The sequence below is a fragment of the Suncus etruscus genome, chromosome 14 (assembly GCF_024139225.1).
Source record: "Suncus etruscus isolate mSunEtr1 chromosome 14, mSunEtr1.pri.cur, whole genome shotgun sequence".
NCBI classification, from domain to species: Eukaryota; Metazoa; Chordata; class Mammalia; order Eulipotyphla; family Soricidae; genus Suncus; species Suncus etruscus.
The window spans coordinates 73,216,178-73,236,430 of record NC_064861.1 but is presented as its reverse complement, the minus strand read 5'-3'; the positions used below and the strand labels follow the sequence as shown (position 1 = coordinate 73,236,430).

Below are 20,253 nucleotides of genomic sequence, written 5' to 3'. Positions count from 1 at the left end.
TTTTAGTTTTTGTTTTTGGGTCATAGCCGGCATCGCTCAGGGGTTCCTCCTGGCTCTACGCTCAAAAATCGCTCCTGGCGGGCTCGGGGGACCCTATGGGATGCTGGGATTTGAATCACCGTCCTTCAGCATGCAAGGCTACCCTACCTCCATGCTATCTCTCCGGCCCTTTTGTGTTCTTAACCAAAACAAGAGAATCAGACAAGAGAGAGAAAGAGAGAAAGCACAAGAGTGTGAGAATTCTGCCTTAAAGGACAGAAAACGAGTTCTCCTCAAACTCCATGCGTGAAAAGTTCCTTGCGCGGCTGAGTCACCGGCCCCATCACAGCGTGCGTGGGCCCCACGGAGACTCGGCGCCCCCCTCCCGGTCTGGGGAAAAAAAACAACCACCCACAGATGCACCCGGTACTTAGTCCTTCTGGGAGGTGGCTGCATGCGCTCTGCCTGGGCTTGGGAAAGCCCTTGGCAGGAGGGTTGAAGGCAGGGAGGGCTCCCCAAAGCCATGGCTGGCCTTTGGCTGAGCTGACAGTGGGGAAAGAATATGTGGTGTGGTGCTCTGGATATCTGGATATGTGGTGCTCACAGACCCTTCACCCACTGTTCTCCATGCCTGCCCTGGGGGATGGAGTTGGGGAGTGTTGTAGAATCCCACTTGCAGATGCATGCACTCCATCTACTCTCTTGAGGCAAAATCCCATCCAACTTGATGTGTGTGAACGGAAAACCCCTAAACCAGAAAAGGCAGGGAGATGACGGCAGGAAGTACCATGAAGGGATCTAAATCAGATGTGACTTTCACTGTTTTCATGAGGGGTTATGAGAGGGGCTCTGAGGCAGTGTTCAGGGAATCCTGGGGCCACTCTTAGGAGATACTAGGCCAACTGAATAAGGAGGCACAAGTGGTCAGGTCTGTAGTGCTCCAAGAGGTTCCCCAAAGAGCCAGAGATCAGACTTGGACTCTGGGCCTCAAAGCTATCTCCCCGCAGAAGAATAAAAAAAAAATCCTGACAGGGCCTCCAAGTTCTGGACAGTAAATCACTGGTTTTTGAGCCATACCCAGTAATGCTCAGGCTCTGCGCTCAGAAATCACTCCTGGATCGGAGGCTCATATGGGGTGCCAGGGATCGAACCCAGGTCTATCCTGGCTCAGCCATGTGCAAGGCAAATGCCCTACCATTGTACTATTACTCCAGTCTCAACTCTCTACAGTTATGAATCTTCACTCAAGTGCACAAGTGACAATTCCCTGATGTGTAACTGGGGAGTTAGGATGATGGGCCTAGAGAGGCTGTGAAGAATGTCCTGGAGTGATGAAATATATCAGTCAGAGGCTATTTGGGGTGAATACTATCAGTCAGTGCACCAGGAAGCAAAGATGTGAGCAAGTGGGCCTCTTCAAACAAGTGTCCAGGGCCTCAAGAGAAACGACTGATTCCCCGAACTCAAAGCCAGGAGTAAGCTGTGAGCACTGCCAGGGGTGGTTCCAAACATGAATAAACAAGCAAAAAACAAAAAGCATAAAGCAGGGCTGGAGAGATAGCATGGAGGCAAGGTATTTTCCTTGCATACAGAAGGACCATGGTTCAAATCCCAGCATCCCATATGGTCCCCCGAGCCTGCCAGGGGTGATTTCTGAGCATAGAGCTAAGAGTAACCCCTGAGCGATGCTGGGTGTGACCCCAAAACAAAAACAAACAAACAAACAAAAAAATTTTGATACACACAAAACTCTGTTCTCTGTGGTTACCTTTGAGGCCCATCATTACAGGACATGGCCAGAGGCCCCTCCCCCCAAGGACAGGCTGACAGAGGTGCGATTAGTCATTAGTGGCCCCAGTCCTGGACAGAATGAGATGAGAGGGAGTGGCTACTCTCCGAGTCCTCCTGCCAAGCTAGATCCGTGCCTAAGGGGGTCATATCTGACCACAGGGCTAAGCTGCTAGGAGGCATGGGGAAGAGGGTGCCATGTGATCGGACAAAAGGCACGGTCTGGCCCTGGTTTAGGTGCTGGACCCATCCGTTCGTTCATTCTGCATATGTTTGCCCCAAAGAGGACAAACTCTGATGTATTGGGGAGACAGACCTGACATGCCCCATCTGCCCTAGCCCTGCCTAGCCACTGTGGGCACCACCCCCACTGTCCCCCACATCAGCCAATTCCCCAGGAAGGCACCAAAGGCCCAGCTAGCCTGGCCCGCTGACTCTGGGCTCTTCTGGCAGGAGATGGGAACAGGAAACAAGAATCATTCCAGCACTCACTCGATCCCGCTTCTCCTAATTGCTTACTCCCTCTCGGGGCACCACCTTCTCCCTAAGGCTGCCCAGCTCTCTGCCATTTGTTAGTTTCAATCCCTGGAGCTCCCCTTGTTATTAGTTACAGGGTCCCTGATGACCCACCCAGAGGCCATAGCTTAGGCTGGAGACTGTGTCAAGCCCTGGGGGATCGTAGCCTGGGGCCCCATGGCCTTGTGGCCTCCACTGAATGCTAAACGCTTACTGGGACCCACCTCAAGGCCTTGTGCTTCAGGGATCAGCTCAGCTCTTCCCTGTACCTGGCCTCCAACCCGCCTTAGCAAGTCTTGGACCAAGACAGGCCCCCTGCCTTGCAGGAAAAGCTCCCCTTTCATGGTTCCCTGCGGGGTCCCCCTTATCCCCGCTTAAGAGGTCACTAAGACCTCTCTGACCAAGTGCCAGCAACTAATCCAGCCTGATCCCTTCCGCCAGCATCGCACCTGGAGACACAGAGGGCCCAGAGAAGGTGAGGCTGGTTCCCACCCTAGGTCCCACTCCCAAGGGGGGCGAGCAGCTAACACAGGATGGAGGGCTTATAGAGGCTTCAAGCCCCTAAAAAGAAGCACAGGTCAGAACTCTAGTTACGACACAAGGTCAGGCTTTGCCTCAGGACTCAATCATGAGGGATCAATGGTGCCCAACATCTCACTGGTTAATTGCCTTCCATGACTTCAAGTTGTTTTCTAGAACATTTTGCACACAGGAATTTGGGCCCCTGGTTATTACAGAGGAATGAATTCTGGGTTGTTTTTAGAGGACTACCACACCTATCTGCACTCTGGGCTCACTCCTGGCAGGTTCAGAGGACCATGTAGGCTGTTGGGGATCGAGCCCAGATCAGCCACATGCAAGGCAAAGTGCCCTCCATGCTGTGCTACAGCTCCATTGCCCTCTTGAGCCCCAAGAAACTCATGACTATGGGCTCATGGATGATGAGTGGCAGAGAATCAGGAGGCCCAGAGAGGAGGGGACCAGTGCAGGGCACACTCAACTGGTAGGGGGAAAGCCAGGAATCAATCCTGGGCTCAGGCAGTACAGGCAATATGGGGGAGGGAGTCATGAAAACTCCCCTACAGTGGCCTTGTGGAAAGTACCTGCCCTGCCCTGCACTGCAGGGCCTGGGTTTGTTCCCAGCACAACAACAAATATCTCAAGTCAAGACTGTGCTCATGGCCACAGCTCTGGAATTGACCCTGAGAATGGGGGTGGGGGGTGGCAGGTCTTTCCAGGTGAGGTTCCTCAGCCTTCTGCCCCCAGTTCTGCAGTCTCACTGTCAGGCCACACAGGCACAAGCCTTGATGTGGCTGCAAAGTTGCTCTCAGAAAACTGGGGGGTGTGAGGGGGAGGGGAGTAGGGAAAAGGCTGAGGAAGTGGTCACGGGTGACGCAGGGGTCACTGTTTTCTCACCAGACACTTTGGGATCGTAAGAGGGCTTGCTAGGAGCTAGGAGCTCACAGTGCCCAGTGAAAAGGGCCAGGGTGCATGCGTGGAGTGGGCGGTGTGGGGATGCAACCTGTGAGGGCAGGTCATGAGGCTAAACCCTGGGTGCTGGGCACTCCTCGGTCTCTGGGCTCAGGAGGCAGGTTAGGAGTAACAGCTCTTTAGGAGAGGCCACCAGCTCCGTGTGTCACTATGTGGAAACAGTGATGATCCCCTCAACTTGTACTAGGGTTTCTGACTATTCCCGAGAGTGGAGAGCTTGTGGGGAATGGGGAATGGGGGTGAAAGGGCAGCTTTGTTCAAACATCCCCAGCCTAAAGCAGACACTGAATGTGGGAGGTAACCCAAAGGAATCTGAGCCGCAGGCCTGTTATGACACTCCCTCTGCCAGTATCCTCATCCCTGGACTACAACAAGCCCCCCTTCTCACCTTTTTCGGGGGAGGTTTGGGTCACACCCGGCGGTGTTCAGGGGTTCTCCTGGCTCTGTACTCAGAAATTGATCCTGGCAGGCTTGGGGGACCATATGAGATTCCAGGGGAATCAAAGCGGGGTCTGTCCTGGATTGGCCACGTGCAAGGCAAATGCCCTTGGGACCCGAGTGATAGCAGAGCAGGGAGGGCATCTGCCTTGTGTGAGGTAGACTGGGTACAATCCCCAGCATCCCATATGGTTTTCAAATACCACCAGCAGTGATTTCTGAGCGTAAAGTCGAAATAACCCCTGAGCATCTCCAGATGTGGCCCAAAACAAAATAAACACACAAGCCCTCCCCCACACCCCATCTTGCCATGTCATAAAGCAGAGAGCACCCATTCCTTCACAGCCCTCTTGGGACAGAGGCCCAATAGGCACCAACCGGGCCAGACTATTTCCAAAGCTGAAGACATGGGAGTTGAGGGAGCATGGCTTAGGAGAGAAGATGGCGGCTCTAGGAAGTTTCTACTCTCCACCCACAAGTCATCCTGAGGGTGGGCAAGGAGTGACAGGTCGCATCCTGGGCCACCTCACGGGCAGGCTATGACATGAGAGTTCTGCTTCCCCCAAGGGTTGGCATGTGGCTCCCCCCAAGAGTACACAGGACCTGGTTCAAATGACAGGCCTGAGCCCTCCAGGCTGGCGCACATGATAGAGAAAAGCCTGACCTCGCAGGGGCACACAGCCTCAGAGGTGAGCTGCTCAGAGGTGTTGCTGAGTCAGAGTGAGGCCTCATTAACTCTGCACCAGTGTTTATGCTACTGCCCTCAGGGGAGCAGCTGGGGGGGGGGTGGGGACAGCCCTGAGCAAACAGTGCAGGCCCTGGGGAACCTCAAGCTTCCAAAGATCTGGGGGCGCTTCTGTGACTGGCACAGTGGGGGTCACAGCCCACTGTGTGAGACTGGGCCGAGGGCCTGGGACAGCCCGTCCCTTCCTGGCCAAAGTGATCCGACCACCAACCCAAATGCCTCAGTTGATGTTCATCCCCACCATGGAGCCTTTGTGTGTGTGCATGAATGCACGCACATGGGCACACATACAGCTTAGAACTCAGCTCTTGGAAACCAACAGTCTACAGAGGAAGTTTGGGGTGCTGGAGAAAGGACTCAGGCCCTCCAGGAGCTACAGGTTAGTGGAGAAGGCTGGAAGGGCAATGGACAGAGCCAGCCCCTAGAGGACAACTTCCCTGCATGGCAAGGATAACACTCTGAGAAAAAACAGGAGCAGTGGCAAGGGACTTCTAAATGTCTTGATTTGGATGTTGCTGATTTTTGGTTTTTGGTTAAAGATGGAGGGGAAAAAAGCAAGGAAAACAACAACAACAACAGGGACCAGAGAGGTGGTGCTAGAGGTAAGGCGTCTCTGCCTTGCAAGCGCTAGCCTAGGACAGACTGAGGTTCGATCCCCTGGCATCCCATATGGTCCCCCCAAGCCAGGAGAGATTTCTGAGTGCATAGCCAGGAGTAACCCCTGAGCGTCAAAAGGGTGTGGCCCAAAAAACCAACAACAGCAACAGTAACTCTCAAAGTGGCTGGTGGTGAATTTGGAGGGCACAGTGCAGGGAGAACGGAGTTGACACCCTTAGTGGGTAGAGTGTCCAGGCTCAGCCTCGGCCTCTGTTGGGCTGGGCAAGGTGGCAGGCAGGGCTACCATGGTACATCCACATCAGTTCTCCAGACCCCAGAGTGATGGAGTCATTGGTTCCTCCCCTGCCCACAGCGGGCACCCTGCAACAGCCAATGACTGGCTGAACCAGAACTCGAATCCCCTTGGCAGAGCCTCTGAAGCACTTGTTTTCGCTGGAGGATCTAAAAGGAGGTGAGCTTGGCTCCCAGTCTCCCAAGCCATGGCACTGGCCACAGGAGCCAAGTGACATGGTGACACTGAGAAGCCACTGCCACCTGGTGGCCATGATCTTTGGGGATTGGGAGAAGCAGGCGCAGGGCCCACCACCGGCTTGGAAACTGAACCCAGCACAGCTGACAACGAAGCCTAGGCAGATGCCATGGTCCTCTGTGCTGGCGCAGCCCCTGGAACCCTCTCTCTGGCTGGGGAGCTACATTTTCCCCGCTGACCGTCTATGATCTGTGGCAGAGGCCAGAAGGGACCCTCCCTTTCCAACCACGGCCCTCTCCACCTTCTGGGGGTGGGGGGGGGAGGAGTTAAAGATGAACATGCACAGCCAAGAGCAAAGCTGCTTGGAATGCTGACTGCTTGGGAACACCGCATCCAGCCAAACCAGCCAGGCAACTGTGAAATGGCCTCTTCCTCCAGGCAGCGACCCCTGCTATCTTCTCTGGCCCTCCACCCTGCCTCATGAATGTTCTGGCATCTTACTCCAAGCTGGCCCCAGCAGGGATGACGTCTGCCCTGCTGGTGTGGGACTCGCCTGGCCACGGAGAGCTGGACACGGGGGACAGTCTCCCTGAGGAGATGGAGCTCCGGCAGCACCTGCCGATTCCGAGGGTAGACAAGCAGCTCCCGCCTCCACAGCGGCCACCTAGGCCCTTCTGCCTACAGGTATTGGTGAGACCAAGGTGTGACACCCCCCTCCCAGACCCTCCATAGGGACCCTGGGAACAATGACCACCCTTACCAGCAGGCAGCGCGTGTCCCACTGATGCCCTCCCCTTCCTGCACACAGCAGATGCTCAATAAATGCTCTGCTTCACACCTGCAACTCCAACACCCTGGGGGGGGGGGGAGTTCTGGGGCAGTATTCACACACACTTTATTTCCAGGGAGGAAGTCCGTGTGTCCCCTGGGTTCTGTGAGACTAACTGGTGCGTCCTGGCCAGGTATGAGCAGATAGGCCTGAGGCGGGCTCTTAGGTAGGCTGGATGGGCCCTTGTGAGTGTGGTCAACTGGGCCCCAGGCTGTGAAAGCACCCAGAAAATGGAGACCCAGCAGCAGGGCACAGGCAGTAGGGAAGGTGGAGGTCCCCGTAACTGACATTGCACTGAGAGCTGTCACGATGCTCCCACAGAGCCTGAGGGAGAAATAGAGACAGACACAGGGACTCACCTTCCACTGCAGAGAATGGAACCACTGGTCACGCAGGTAGCTGTTGGCAGCCTGCAAGGACAAGGAAAGGGCAGTCAGAGGCCAAACACCAGAGGCAACTGTGTAGTCCTGCTCAATGCCCTGCTGATCTTTGGGGCTCCACACCAGAGTCTTTAGACACGGGATCATATGAACAGTCATATGCCATGTGGGAGGCCCCTGCTCTGAGCACTGAGAGGCTGCTCCAGGCTCCTAGGCTCATTCTCCAGGAACTGAGAGAGGGGTTACTTCACCCCCAGGGCAAGAGCCAAAGATGGCATGAGGAGGAAGTGGGTACACCCAACTGACTTGGGACGGAACCAGAACCTGCCTCTGCCCGTAGAGCAGCACCTGGATGTGGGACAGCCATATGCAGACACAAGCCCCTTTGCGGAGGTGGGGACCACGCCACACACACATTCCCCTCAGTCACCACTGTGGACAGAGCACTGCCCAGAGCAGGTGGGTTGTGGGTGCCAGAGCAATTCCTGGGGAGTAGGCAGAGCCCCCCTGTGCCTCTGGAGGGCAGATTGATGGTGGTACATCACCATCAAGATGGGGGACCCCTGGTTCAAGGGCCCATCCAGGGCCAATTGACCCAATGCTGATCCAATGTGATGGAGCTCCAAGGTCTCACACAAGTTCCCCTCAGCACAGGGTCCCCTGTGGGATGGTCAGGAAATAGCTTGAACCCAGGACCTGGTACTTATGGCACAATCAGCCAGGCACAAACTGACAGATGAGGATCCATGGAGCCAGACCCCAGCCCTGTGCCTGGTGGCCGAGGGCAGTCCTCTCACCAGGGCCAGTCTCCAAGCATAAGGTCACCTATGCTGTCAACCCACAGAGTCCAGGGCTCAGGGTTCTGTTGGGGTGTGAGGGTTCCAGTTTTGAGAGCTCAAAACTAGCTAAGGACTGATGCCCAAGGCCCAAAGGCTGCACTCACAACACATACATACACACACACATCCTCACTACACACCACACACATCTCCCACACTCAATAGTGAGGTTTCAGACTCTGTCCCCATCCGCCCTCCTGCAATGCTGCTAATGAGAATACAGAGGCCCAACCTTGCTGTGGGCTAGGCAAGGTCAGGGGCGACATCTACCTTACTCACCACAAGTGTCCACAAAAGCTTGTTTATTTGTTAAATGAAACACTGGCTGACAAGGACAGTTTATTAGATGGAATGTGGACAGACAGATGAATAAATGGGTACATGGGGGGTGGATGGGAATTAAAGATGGGCTCACTTACAGAATGAATGATCTACTGCATACTGCATAGATACATGGACAGAAGGACGGATGGATGGATGGATGGATGGATGGATGGATGGATGGATGGATGTACGTACAAATGACTGGATATCTGGATGTATAAATGGATGAATATATGGTTGGTTGGATAGATGAATGGATGGATAGATGTATGTATGGATGGATAAATGGTGAGATAGATGTTTGTATACATACATACATAGGTATAGATGGATGGATGGATGGATGGATGAAAGGATACATGAATGGGTGGGTGGAGTATTAATAAATGGAAGTATGGACCAATGGAAGGAAGGATTAGTATGTATGCATAAATATATGGGTAGATACAGGGAAGAAAGCAAGTGAGTATAGGTGGATGGTTGGAAGGACTATAGGAGAACTAGGTGGATAAATGCATAGACAGATGGACAAATAAATTGGTGGATAGAAAAATGGAAGGCAAAAATGATGGACAAATAGATAAAAGCATCTATCTACCTATTCTATTCTGCTCTCTGGAAAAGACCTCACAATTAGACAACTCTTATCTTGAATACTCTCTCTCTCTGCCTAGCTGTGCATGATCAAGGCATCCTTTTTTCTTTCTTTTTTTTTTTTCTTTTGGTTTTTGGGTCACACCCGGCAGCGTTCAGGGGTTACTCCTGGCTCCACACTCAGAAATCACCCCTGGCAGGCACAGGAGACCATATGGGATACTGGGACTCGAACCACTGTCCTCTTGCATGAAAGGCAAATGCCTTACCTCCATGCTATCTCTCCACCACCCCCCCCTTTTTTGGTTTTTGGTTTTTGGCTATCACCCAGCAGCACTCAGGGTTACTCCTGGCTCCAGGCTCCAGGCTCAGAAATCGCTGCTGGCAGGCACAGGGGACCACATGGAATGCCGGGATTCGAACGAATGATCTTCTGCATGAAAGGCAAACGCCTTACCTCCATGCTATCTATCCGGCACCGACATGTGGCATCCTTGATCCCCATAGACAAGGAAGCAGGGGTACTGGGATCAGCTCAGAGATGAAGAGGCCAATTCTTCTGCCCAGGGCTGGGTTAAAGGCTGAACAAGTGTGTCAGAGGTAATACAGCTGTGCCAGAGATTGTACAGGTGCATCAGAATTATGTGGGTGCGTTGGAATTTGCACAGGTGTCAGAGGCTGCACAGGTGAGTCAGAGGGGCTCAACCCTAACTTACAAACAAGAGCAGGACCTGAGGCCAGAGTGATAGCACAATGGTAGGGCATTTGCATTATATGTGGCCAACCCAAGACAGACCTAGGTTCGATTCCCGGCATCCCATATGGTCCCTTGAGCCTGCTAGGAGTAACCCTTGAGCACCACGGGGTGTAGTCCAAAAACAAAAAAGAGCAGGACCTGACCTTCCTGGGGGCAGGGTGCAGAGCATCCCAGCTCACTGGGGACACTGGGGAAGGTGTGACAAGGGCAGACAGTTCTGCTCCTTCCTGCTTGCCTTGCACTGAAGGATGGAGATAGGGAGACTGCAGGGACACCTGGGGCCCTGGGCTGCTCCAGCCTCTGGGGCAGTGATGGGGAGACAGGCAAGTTCTGTGGAGAACCCTCCAAGTCTGGTGGGCCACACAGGCACTGAGAGTTCTCGGGAGACAGGCTAGTGCCTGAGATAGTGCTCCCTTGGAAGACAGAAAGGGCTCTATTTAGCCTCCCAGAAGCTGCCCAGTGTCTCCAGGTTGGATGAGCAGTCTGGGATGCACAGCAGCTGCAAGGGAGCTTTCCTGCTTCTAGTAAGAAATTCTCCTCTCCCTGTCCATGTCCAGCTGCCAATAGTGGGGACTCACTGCTGTTCGGCCCCTGGAGCATTTGTGAGATGTTCAGAGGGCCAGTCAGGTTGCGACACCATCCCAAAGAGATGCAGATGTTCCTGAAGGAAAGATCAGCCTGAGCAGCAGGTGCTGCGGTCCTGGCTGGATAGAGGCCTGGGGAGGAGTGAAAGGTCCAAAACACTCCCAGCCCTGCCTGCACCCAGCAAGGAGCCTCAGACTTAAACTGGGGATCCAGCTGCCTCTCTGTGAGCAGAGAGGGAATTAAAGGGGAAAGTGGATAAACTTTTTTTTTTTTTTTTTGGTTTTTGGGCCACACCCGGCGGTGCTCAGGGGTTACTCCTGGCTGTCTGCTCAGAAATAGCTCCTGGCAGGCACAGAGGACCATATGGGACACTGGGATTCAAACCAACCACCTTTGGTCCTGGATCGGCTGCTTGCAAGGTAAATGCTTCTGTGCTATCTCTCTGGGCCCGGATAAACATTCTTTTTTTTTTTTTTTTTTTTTTTATTTTTCGGGCCACACCCGTTTGATGCTCAGGGGTTACTCCTGGCTAAGTGCTCAGAAATTGCCCCTGGCTTGCGGGGACCATATGGGATGCCGGGGATCGAACTGCAGTCCTGATCCTTGGCTAGGGCTTGCAAGGCAGACACCTTACCTCTAGCGCCACCTCGCTAGCCCCATGGATAAACATTCTTAATGCAAGCCAGGATTCTAATAGCAGGTATTAGGAGTCCCCAGAATCTCAACCTGCTGGTACCTACGACTGCTCCAAGATCTCACAGCCTCCCTGAGATGGACTTGGGTTGGGCTTGCCCTAGCAAATTCTGGGAGGACAAGGGAGGGAGGGAGAGAGAAATGACAGGTCAGAGGGCAGAGACCCCAGCTCGCCCCTCAGGTCCCCTAAATGGGGAGCAGCCACAACCCATACCTCACGTCCCCTTAGTCCCACAACCCACACAGCAGGATCAAGAGGCCCTAAATGGGGAGATAGGAATGAGCCAGATGTCCTGAGCTCAAAGAAGGGGAGTATCTGAGCCTGGGGACCGGTCCCTTCTGTATGCCCTCAGCATGGCTACAAGGGGCTGCTGGCAGGCCTCCCACCTCAGGTGGGTTTAGATGCAAAGGTCCAGAGCAAAGGTTCGGCCTCCTGTGCCCCCCATCTCGGGGTGGAAGCATCAGGGCCTCGTATGGCGGTTCCCTACATTCCTTTTATGAATCACAGCAACAGGAAGAGCGAAATGGAGAGAATAGGAAGGGGGAGACTGATGGCCGCAGGCCAGACCCACCTGTGTTCCCTGGGATGCTGAGGGGATGGGGCATAGGATGGGCCTGCTTCTGCTCGCCCGGGCCGAGCCCAACTGGGGTGCCAGGGGCTGCCAAGTCTCCCACTCCTGTTCTAGCTCTGGCTCCAGCTCCGGCTCTGGTTCGAGGCTGCTCAGACCACACCATCCCCAGAGCAGGGGGCAGTGAGCAAGCGAGAAGTGTCTGCAGGAGCTGCTGTGGACCTGGCTGGCCATTCGTCATCCTCATTCATGACGTCTAGTGAGTCATCATAGCTAGGCTTATGGCCACGGCCCTGTTAAAGGGACATTCCACAGGGCCAGTGAAAGCACAGTGAGGAGGATGTTTGCCTTTGCACAAATGACCCGGGTTCAGTCCCTGGCATCCTCCTAGAGTCCCCTGAGCAATGCCAGGAGTGATTCCTAAGCACAGAATCAGAAAAGAAAAAAAAGCCCTGAGCACAGCCAGGTATGTCCCTAAAAAATATAAGGAACGTTCCAGTCATTGCCCCACCACCCCAGTTTTCCTGCCTGTCCACCCCCACAGGAACAGCACTCAGGCCTTCCCTGGGGTGTGTTGCCCTAGGAGCTGGCTCCGGCCACAGGGTTCAGTCAGACTCCTTCCTCCTTCCTCCAGCTTAGAGTTCCTGAAACCCAACTTAGCCTGTTTCCGCCTTTAAAAAAAAAAGGGGGGGGGTGCAGGGGTGTGTGGAGCGATAACACAGTAGGTAGGGTGTTTGCCCTGCAGAGGGCTGACCCAGGTTTGATCCCTGGAATTCCATGATGCTCTGAGCACCTCCAGGAGTGATCTCTGAGCATATAGTCAGGAATAACCCCTAAACGCCACTGAGTGTGGCCCCCAAAAAAGACCACGGAGCATCCCCGAATCTACCTTTTTTTAGCAAATTAAAATTGCCCCAACTCACACACACACACACCCAAAATGTCCCAGTGCCCCGGAGAGTTTCAACACACACACACACACACACACACACACACACACACACACACACACACACACACACACACACACACACACACCATCATCACCTCACTGCCAGGGCCTCCAGACACCCCCCTGCCCCTGGCAGCAGTCAGACCACACCCCCCTCCAGCACCCAGTATTACATCCACTGTGCTCCCTCTACCAAGAGCCAGAGCTCTCAGCCCGGCACTCTCCTACTCATCCTGCAACACCCAGCTTGAATGTCACCACCCCAGGGAGCTCTCCTGGTGAGTACCTGAGTGGAATGCGTCGTGCCTCAAGGACAGGCTCTAGTACAGCCACATCTCCCAGGTCCTTTATGCCTATCCCCAGAAGGCCCAGGGATGCCCAGCAAGGCCAGCTTCAGAAATGCTCCTGGAGTACCTCTCTACCTCCTCCAGTCCCAGAATAAGGGCTTTGCTGGCTGAGGGTGAGGGACAGAAGGAAGGAGTTCTCCTAAAGGGTGCAGGGGGGTCCTCCCCACCTTCCCAGGTGGTCTAGTCTCTGAAGTAGATGGGGACAGCATTGGGTCATACTGGGAGGGGGGTCCACAGGGGCATTTCTGGGCAGGTCTCCAGGAAGGGTGAGGACAAGAAAGGCTTGGGCTACTTCCTGGGTGACACTGGGATGTGGCTTTGAAGTTCCCTAGAGGAGGCGGGGGTCCCGTACTGCTCCTCCAAATGCCACGTGTCCCATGTGGGTGGCTCCAATTTCATGCCCTGAGTCCCTCCTTGAGTCCTGACCAGGGGTGACCAGCAGATCAGAGGCTCCAAGGAGCAAGGTGGGGAACACCAGGACAGTACAATCTCCTCCCTCCCCTGAACTTCCCTTTTAACAGAAACACCAGAAGGAAAAGGGGCCAAGTGAGGGGAGAACCTTTTTTCTCACTGCAGGTGTTTGGGAGCCTGACAGGGCAATGTCAGACATCCATTGCTCCCACCCTGAGACCAATATCCACCAGGGGACCTGCCTATCCTGGGAATACAGATGTGGGGGACAAAGTCCTTGGACATAAGTAAACAACAGCCACCATCTGCAAAAGCCCTTCTCCTGGATAAAACTGTGCTTGAAATCCTCTTAGATATCCCATCTCTTTTCAGATGAGTCCTGGTGTCCCAATGCTCTGAACACCTGTGCTATCTCTGGTCAACAGTCCCAGCACTCTTGTGAGGGGACATAGGCCAGGAGGACTCAGGTGTGTCCTTGTTCTGTGCAGAGCTGAAATGGACTATTGTGTCCATTGGTCCCCCGCCCCTACCTATACTTTTACAGCCTTTCCCAGATTCTACAATGTCCCCTTCCTGCATATCCCCCCTCGGTTTCCTCGCTGGAAAGCAGCTCCTACCTGCAGCAGGACAGTCCCCCCAGGAATCGTGAGCTGTAAACAGTACTTCGGGGCATTCTCCCACGATAGCAGCTGCACATCCTCGATGGCGCTGTAGGACACCGAGTTCTCCATGTAGCCGGTGGGCTGCAGGGGCAGAAAAGGAACAGAGTCAGTGACAGGTTGAAGGGAGATCAGTGGGGACAATGCAGGGACAGCTGATGACAATTCCCCGGGGGGCAAAGGGTCTTCCTGGAGACACCCTCCCCCCAACACCATCACAGGTCCCCAGTTCAAGAAGTCCCAAGATGGTGCAGTGCATCCAGCTCCTACCTCAGCCTCCTGCCCAGGCTTTTGGGGATCCCATGGTGAAGAGCCATAAGGGACCTCAGGGTCCCCATCTGTGCATGTTCAGGGGGAACCAAAGGTGTAAGGAAGGGAGGGTGAGATGTCTGGGTGAGGCCAGAAGGATGTAGGAAGACAGGACACAAGCCAGCTCTCGCTCTCTCTGTCTCTATCTCTCTCTCTGTCTCTCTCTCTCTCTCTCTGTCTCTCTCTCTCTCTCTCTCTCACACACACACACACACACGCACACACACACACACACACACACACACACACACACACACACACACACACACGCCAACAAGCTTCACTCTGTGTCAGTGTCTGCCCAGGTTACACATGTGGCTCTTGGCACTCCCTGGTCCACTCCAGCCTCTCTGCCCCATTAAATTCACCATTTCCTGCAAGCACCTGCCAGGTATCTGGATCAGATCCGCCAAGTTTGCAGCTGGCAGTGATGCTGGACCCTAAGCTTGCTAATGCCCCTGCCTGGGTACCAGGCTGAGAGCAGGACTTCTCATCCGTTCCGTGCCGCAGACCACATGGGTATAGACAGTTCTCTTAATATTCTCCTAACCAGAAATAAGCTCAACTGTATGTCATCTCTATCCTACCCAGGAAATGCTTAGCTAAGAAGTCAGTTTGGTTGCCTGTCAAAATTTAAGTTCTGGGGCCAGAGAGATAGCATGGAGAAGGACAGTGGTTCAAATCCCGGCATCCCATATGGTCCCTGAGCCTGCCAGGAACGATTTCTGAGCATAGAGTCAGGAATAACTGAGCGCCACCGGGTGTGACCCAAAAAACAAAAACCAAAAAAAAAAAAAAAAAAAAAAAGAAAAGAAAATTAAGTTCCAAGAATCTAATACAGGAGCTCAGATGGACAAGCATGTGCTTTGCATGTGGGAAAGAAACCTGGGCTGGATCCTGGTACCACAAGGCACCACACAGGATCTGAGAACTGTAGGGAGTGATCCCCGAGCACAGAGCAGGAGCAGCACCTGAGCACCATTGGCTATTGCCAAGAACTAATGATAATAACAACAATACCAGGGAAGAAAAAAATCCTGTTTCCATTTGGGGTCCCTTAGAGGCCCAGTTTGAAGTTGCTAAGACCAAAGAGAACACAGCAGAGATGGCGTTTGCCTTGCACGCATCTGACCCGGGTTAAATCCCTGCATTTAGTCCCCAGAGCCCATTCAGGAATGACCCGGAGCCAGGAATAACCTCTGAGCACCACTGGGTGTGGCCCAAAACCAAAACAAATGGACCATGGCTGCCACAGGTAGCAGTCAGGGACATGGGGCGGGTAAGCAGGCGAGAGAGGAAGCTCTCTGGGTGCCATCTGTCTGCATCCAGGGACCCCCCCCCCCAAACCCTGGCCCTAATGCTCCCTCAAGGCTGGGAGGACAGATGAGGGGTAATTAATTGGTGATTCCTGGTCATATAGATGGGGAAGTGTCCTGGGGCAGAGAACCCTGGTAGGTCAGATCTGGGGAACAGAGGAGATGATGTGAGTTCAGCCAAAGGGGGCCTATTGCAGGGACCAATTCCCGGCGCACAACAAGAATGGCGAAGAGCTGGAAGAAGGAAATCACCACAAAGGTAGGTGTTTAGTGCATTCCCTTCCGAAGCACCATCTTTCCACGGAGAAGCTTTCATGGGCAACCCCAGCCTCGCACGCCCCCCAAGAGTCCCCTAGTTGTACAGAGACCAGAGGCCAGGCCACCCCCCAGCCGCTGTCGACAATTCCACAATAGACATCCTCGGGAAGCGTGTTCCTCCCTATATTTAGGGTTATTTCCTTAGGCCACATTCCCAGAAACGGGATTACTGGGCCAGAGGGGAAGAGCAGACTCTAGCATTGGTGCCAAACTAGTCTCAATGAAGACACACCAAGGAGAATTAGGGAGCCCCAGTAGAGACTGGGGGGCTCTTTCCCAGCCTACCCGAGTCTTTGCCAGAAGTCAGAGAGGGTCAGGAAAGTGTCCAGCTGCCTCCTGGGCACCGGAATCACAGGTATATGGGGCAGCTAGGGCATAAGAGTTCAATGTGGGGTTGTTCTGGGGTCCCCCCCATATGGCCAATCCCTAAAGACCACAGAGCTGACATCCCACACACACCAGGCATTCCTGGTCTTCCCAAGTGCTAGAGGTCAGGATGAGGGGTGATCAGTCCCCCAGGCAGCTCCTGCCCCCATCCAAATGCTGCCCCCCCCATTAACCCCCCCTCACCGCCCCAGTCTGCCTGCTCGTTGCCATGGGGATGCCTCTAAAAGTAGCTGTGAATCATGACTTGCGCTGGGAGCCCAGGATGAGGCTACTGAGTCAAGGCCACTAAGAAGGAAGCCGGGTCCGGGCCATTCCCAGGAAAGGGGGTCTGGACTCTAGGCAGGAGACACTGTCCCTGGAGCAGGCACACAACACAGGAAGGAGGCAATCCCCCACCACCACCACATACATCAGGCTTAATGCCAAACCATCAAGGCAGAGATGGCTACCACCAACAATGCCATTGGCTCCCAGGCCCCGACTCAGAGAGGCCCCATGGAACATTTCAATACCAGGGTAATGTGCTCCCCTGCACCATGCAGGACTGAGGCCACCTCTGGGCCACCAGGAGCCATGAATGTGGCAGCTTCCCAGAGGGCTGAGAGAGGCTGGGCAGACAGAGACCTTCCTGGGTCAAAGCTGTGGGTGCAGGTAGAGAGGGGAGAGGACTGATAACCCAGGAAAACGGGGTCAGATGGGCAGAAACCACTCCAGGGCCTCAGAGCACTTCTCATAGTGCTTCTGGGCACCTCTGAACATAAACGAAACCTGGAACAAGACTGGTGCCTACACTCAGGCTGCCCCTCTCCACTCAAGAGTGCCGCCTATTGGCTTATCCTGCCCCTCACATCTGCATGGTCCCCAAACTCCCTTCAGAAGTCGGGTGTCGCCAGGCCAGAAACAGGAGGCGCCAGTTTGGTTGGCCATGAAGCCAGAAAGAAGAGCAGATGCTGGATGTGGAGGAGCCTGGTGAAACAGAAATGGGGGTCTCGTGGGCTTGTTGACCCCCCTACATTTCCACGCTCTACCCACTCTCAGAATCAGCTGCAATTCTTGAGAACACTTGCTGACTGGTGGCTGGAAATGAGCCCGTGTTGGCTTCAGCTCTTGAGACTTTTGATGAAGGGCTAAGTTCGCAAAGGTGCCCCGTGCTCAAAGGCTAAGCACCCATCCGCCCCCCCCCCATTTCCATGCATCTTCCCATGCCCCGCGGCAGGGTCCCGAGGTGAAGGGTCTGAATGTGGAACAGAGTCCTTGGCTCTATTATTAAACCTGTGGAGACTTTGGCCATAAAAGGGGCAGCTGCCATGACTAGGCTTGTGATTAACGAGCCCAAATCCACCTCCTCCACAGGGAGTAGCCATCCAACCCAGCAGGCCTAGCTCTGCCCAGGGATTTCCTAGTATAATCCCCAGAGTCCATCATGGCCCCAGGGAAGGCCAGGTTCGAGGGAATTCTGGGCTGAGATGGGGCAAGAAAAGGAGAGCTGGGGGCCAGAGAAATAGCACAGTAGGGGGGTGTTGGTTTGCCTTGAACATAACTGATCTAGGTTCGATCCCCAGCCTCCCATGTTTCTCAGAACCCACCAGGAGTGAGTGATTCCTGAGTGTAGAGTCAGGAATAACACGGGAGCGCCGCTGGTTGTGGCCCAAAAACAGCAAAATAAGCTGCTCCTAGGGGGCAGAGGAAGCATTGAAAGTTCGTGGACAGGCCCGAAAGATAGCATAGAGGTAAGGTGTTTGCCTTTCATGTAGAAGGACAGTGGTTCAAATCCCAGCATCCCATATGGTTCCCCAAGCCTGCCAGGAGTGATTTCTGAGCACAGAGCCAGGAGTAACCCCTGAGTGCTGCCGGGTGTGACCCAAAAACCAAAAAAATAAAAATAAATTAAAAAAAAAAAGTTTGAGGATGAGGGCCGGAGAGATAGCATAGAGGTAGGGCCTTTCCCTGGCATGCAGAAGGACAGTGGTTTGAATCCCGGCATCCCATATGGTTCCCCGAGCCTGCCAAGAATGATTTCTGAGCCTAGAGCCAGGAGTAACCCCTGAGAACTGCCAAGTGTGACCCAAAAGCCAAAAAGAAAAAAAAAAAAAGAAAAGAAAATTCATGGGTCCAGTCAGTGTTGGCTAAGGCAGAAATGACTGGGCAGCTCTAATAGCTACCACACAAGTACTTTCCAGGTGGTTCTGCATGCGCAGATAGGGGTGGGAGGTGAACCACAGGCCAAGGACCCCGTAAGCATGTGGCCCCCAAGTCAATAGGGCCACTCTGAATTTCTAAGGTTTATGTAGCAGAATCGTGGTTCAAACACTTCCTTGGCTTCAGCGCGCCCATGACCTAACAAATGGGCCTCCACTCTTAAGCAGGAAGTTGGACGGGGTGAAGGACCATCCATTCCCAAGCACACCCCAAAGCCCTCTAGGAAAAGAGGAGCTGCGGGTGAACGACCCTATGGCCCGCCCCAGGAGCCAACCAGAGGAAGCAAGCGAGTAGGAGGGCGCCCGCCTGTCTGTCTGCCTGCTTGCTGCCTGCCTTTTTCGGTTGGACAGGCTGGACAGACGGGTAAAGGCAGTGTCCGTGTTCCACCCTCAGGGGTACTGTGTGAATTAGGGTCAACGTGCTGGCTCACTGGAGGGAAGCAGATTGCCTGACAAGCTTGTTTGGAACAGAAATCGGCAGGTTTTCTGCCAGGCCCAGGAGAGGAGCAGAAGAAAAAATACATGCGGGGTGCAGTGGGAAGTGGGGTGTGGCTGCAAGGCACAAAGGCCAAGCTGCAGGTGTGGGTATTGTTCTGTAGTTGGGCTGGGTTATGGTGGGTGAGCCTTGCCCACTTGGCAGGATGGGGTGGAGAGGGGGAGATCTCCTCCAGCCAGGCACTCATCTGCGGTCAACACAAACTTTTTGCCCTGAACTTCTCTCAGAACAGAAACACACTATAAAGTGGCTATACCCGGAAATGGGTCCTGAAGTGTTTCTGTGCCCTCCAAAACATCCAGAAATGGTGCGCCAAGAGCCAAAGAAGTTCAAGGCAGTTGGTGAGGGGGAGGTGCTTGCTCAGGAGCCTGGTGTGGGGCTGGGGATGTTGGAAACCCGTGGGAAGTACTAGGGTTACTCAATCCACACTTGAACTCTTAAATGCCAAGCAAGTTTCTTTATTTTTTTTTTTTTTTTTGGTTTTTGAGTCACACCCGGCAGCACTCAGGGGTTACTCCTGACTCTATGCTCAGAAATTGCTCCTGGCAGGTTCGGGGGACCATATGGGATGCCGGGATTCAAACCATTGACCTTCCGCATGCAAGGCAAACGCCTTACTTCCCTGCTATCTCTCCAGTCCCGCCAAGCAAATTTCACTCCCATTTGCAAAAGAGAAATACATGAAGAGAGAAAACAAGGATTTTCCTTCACCCCAGATCGGGAAAAGACCCTGAAGTCTCAGGAGACCACTGGAGTGCCTTTGGGAAGTGGGCCAGGTGTGTGAGCCCCTCTGGTGGCACCCCAGCTGACCAACCACTGAGAGAGGAAGTGGGGTCTTGGGTAACTGCTTCGGGGCAGAAGTCACTTCCTGGCATTAACTCCTGTGCTAAAGATTCCCATAACAAACGGTGCTGGGCAGGGCAGCCCAAGATTGAAAGGGTTCAAACTTTAGTGGCCTGGGATGAGCCCAGCCTACCTCCCTCACTGTCCACATACAGGGAGCAATATCCACAGCCTCGCCAACGCTCCTAGCCTCGAAACAAGACAAGTGTACTACCAAACCAGTCATTCTAGGTCTCACAGAAACATGAACATATCCACGCACACACATAGCAAAATCAGTCATTCATTCTTCTAAAGAAGAACAATTACACACACAGACACACAACACACACAGACACACAACACACACAAACTCTCACATCCACTGCCAGCAACACCATTCATTCTACAGAAGGATAATTAT

General features: G+C 53.8%; 2 protein-coding genes across 2 annotated transcripts in view; one reads left to right on the top strand and one right to left on the bottom strand.

The window, feature by feature from the left end:
* Nucleotides 1–20,253, top strand: part of GCSH (glycine cleavage system protein H) — a 729,662-nt gene that overhangs the window by 458,816 nt on the left and 250,593 nt on the right. The window lies entirely within an intron of this gene.
* CMIP (c-Maf inducing protein) overlaps nucleotides 1–20,253 on the bottom strand; it is a 139,928-nt gene that overhangs the window by 37,664 nt on the left and 82,011 nt on the right. Inside the window, exons 2-3 of the mRNA XM_049786272.1 lie at nucleotides 13,942–14,067; nucleotides 7,233–7,283 (exon numbers count right to left, since the gene is read on the bottom strand). Of these exons, the coding sequence (XP_049642229.1) occupies nucleotides 7,233–7,283; nucleotides 13,942–14,067 (177 nt within the window). The remainder of the gene's footprint in view (nucleotides 1–7,232; nucleotides 7,284–13,941; nucleotides 14,068–20,253) is intronic.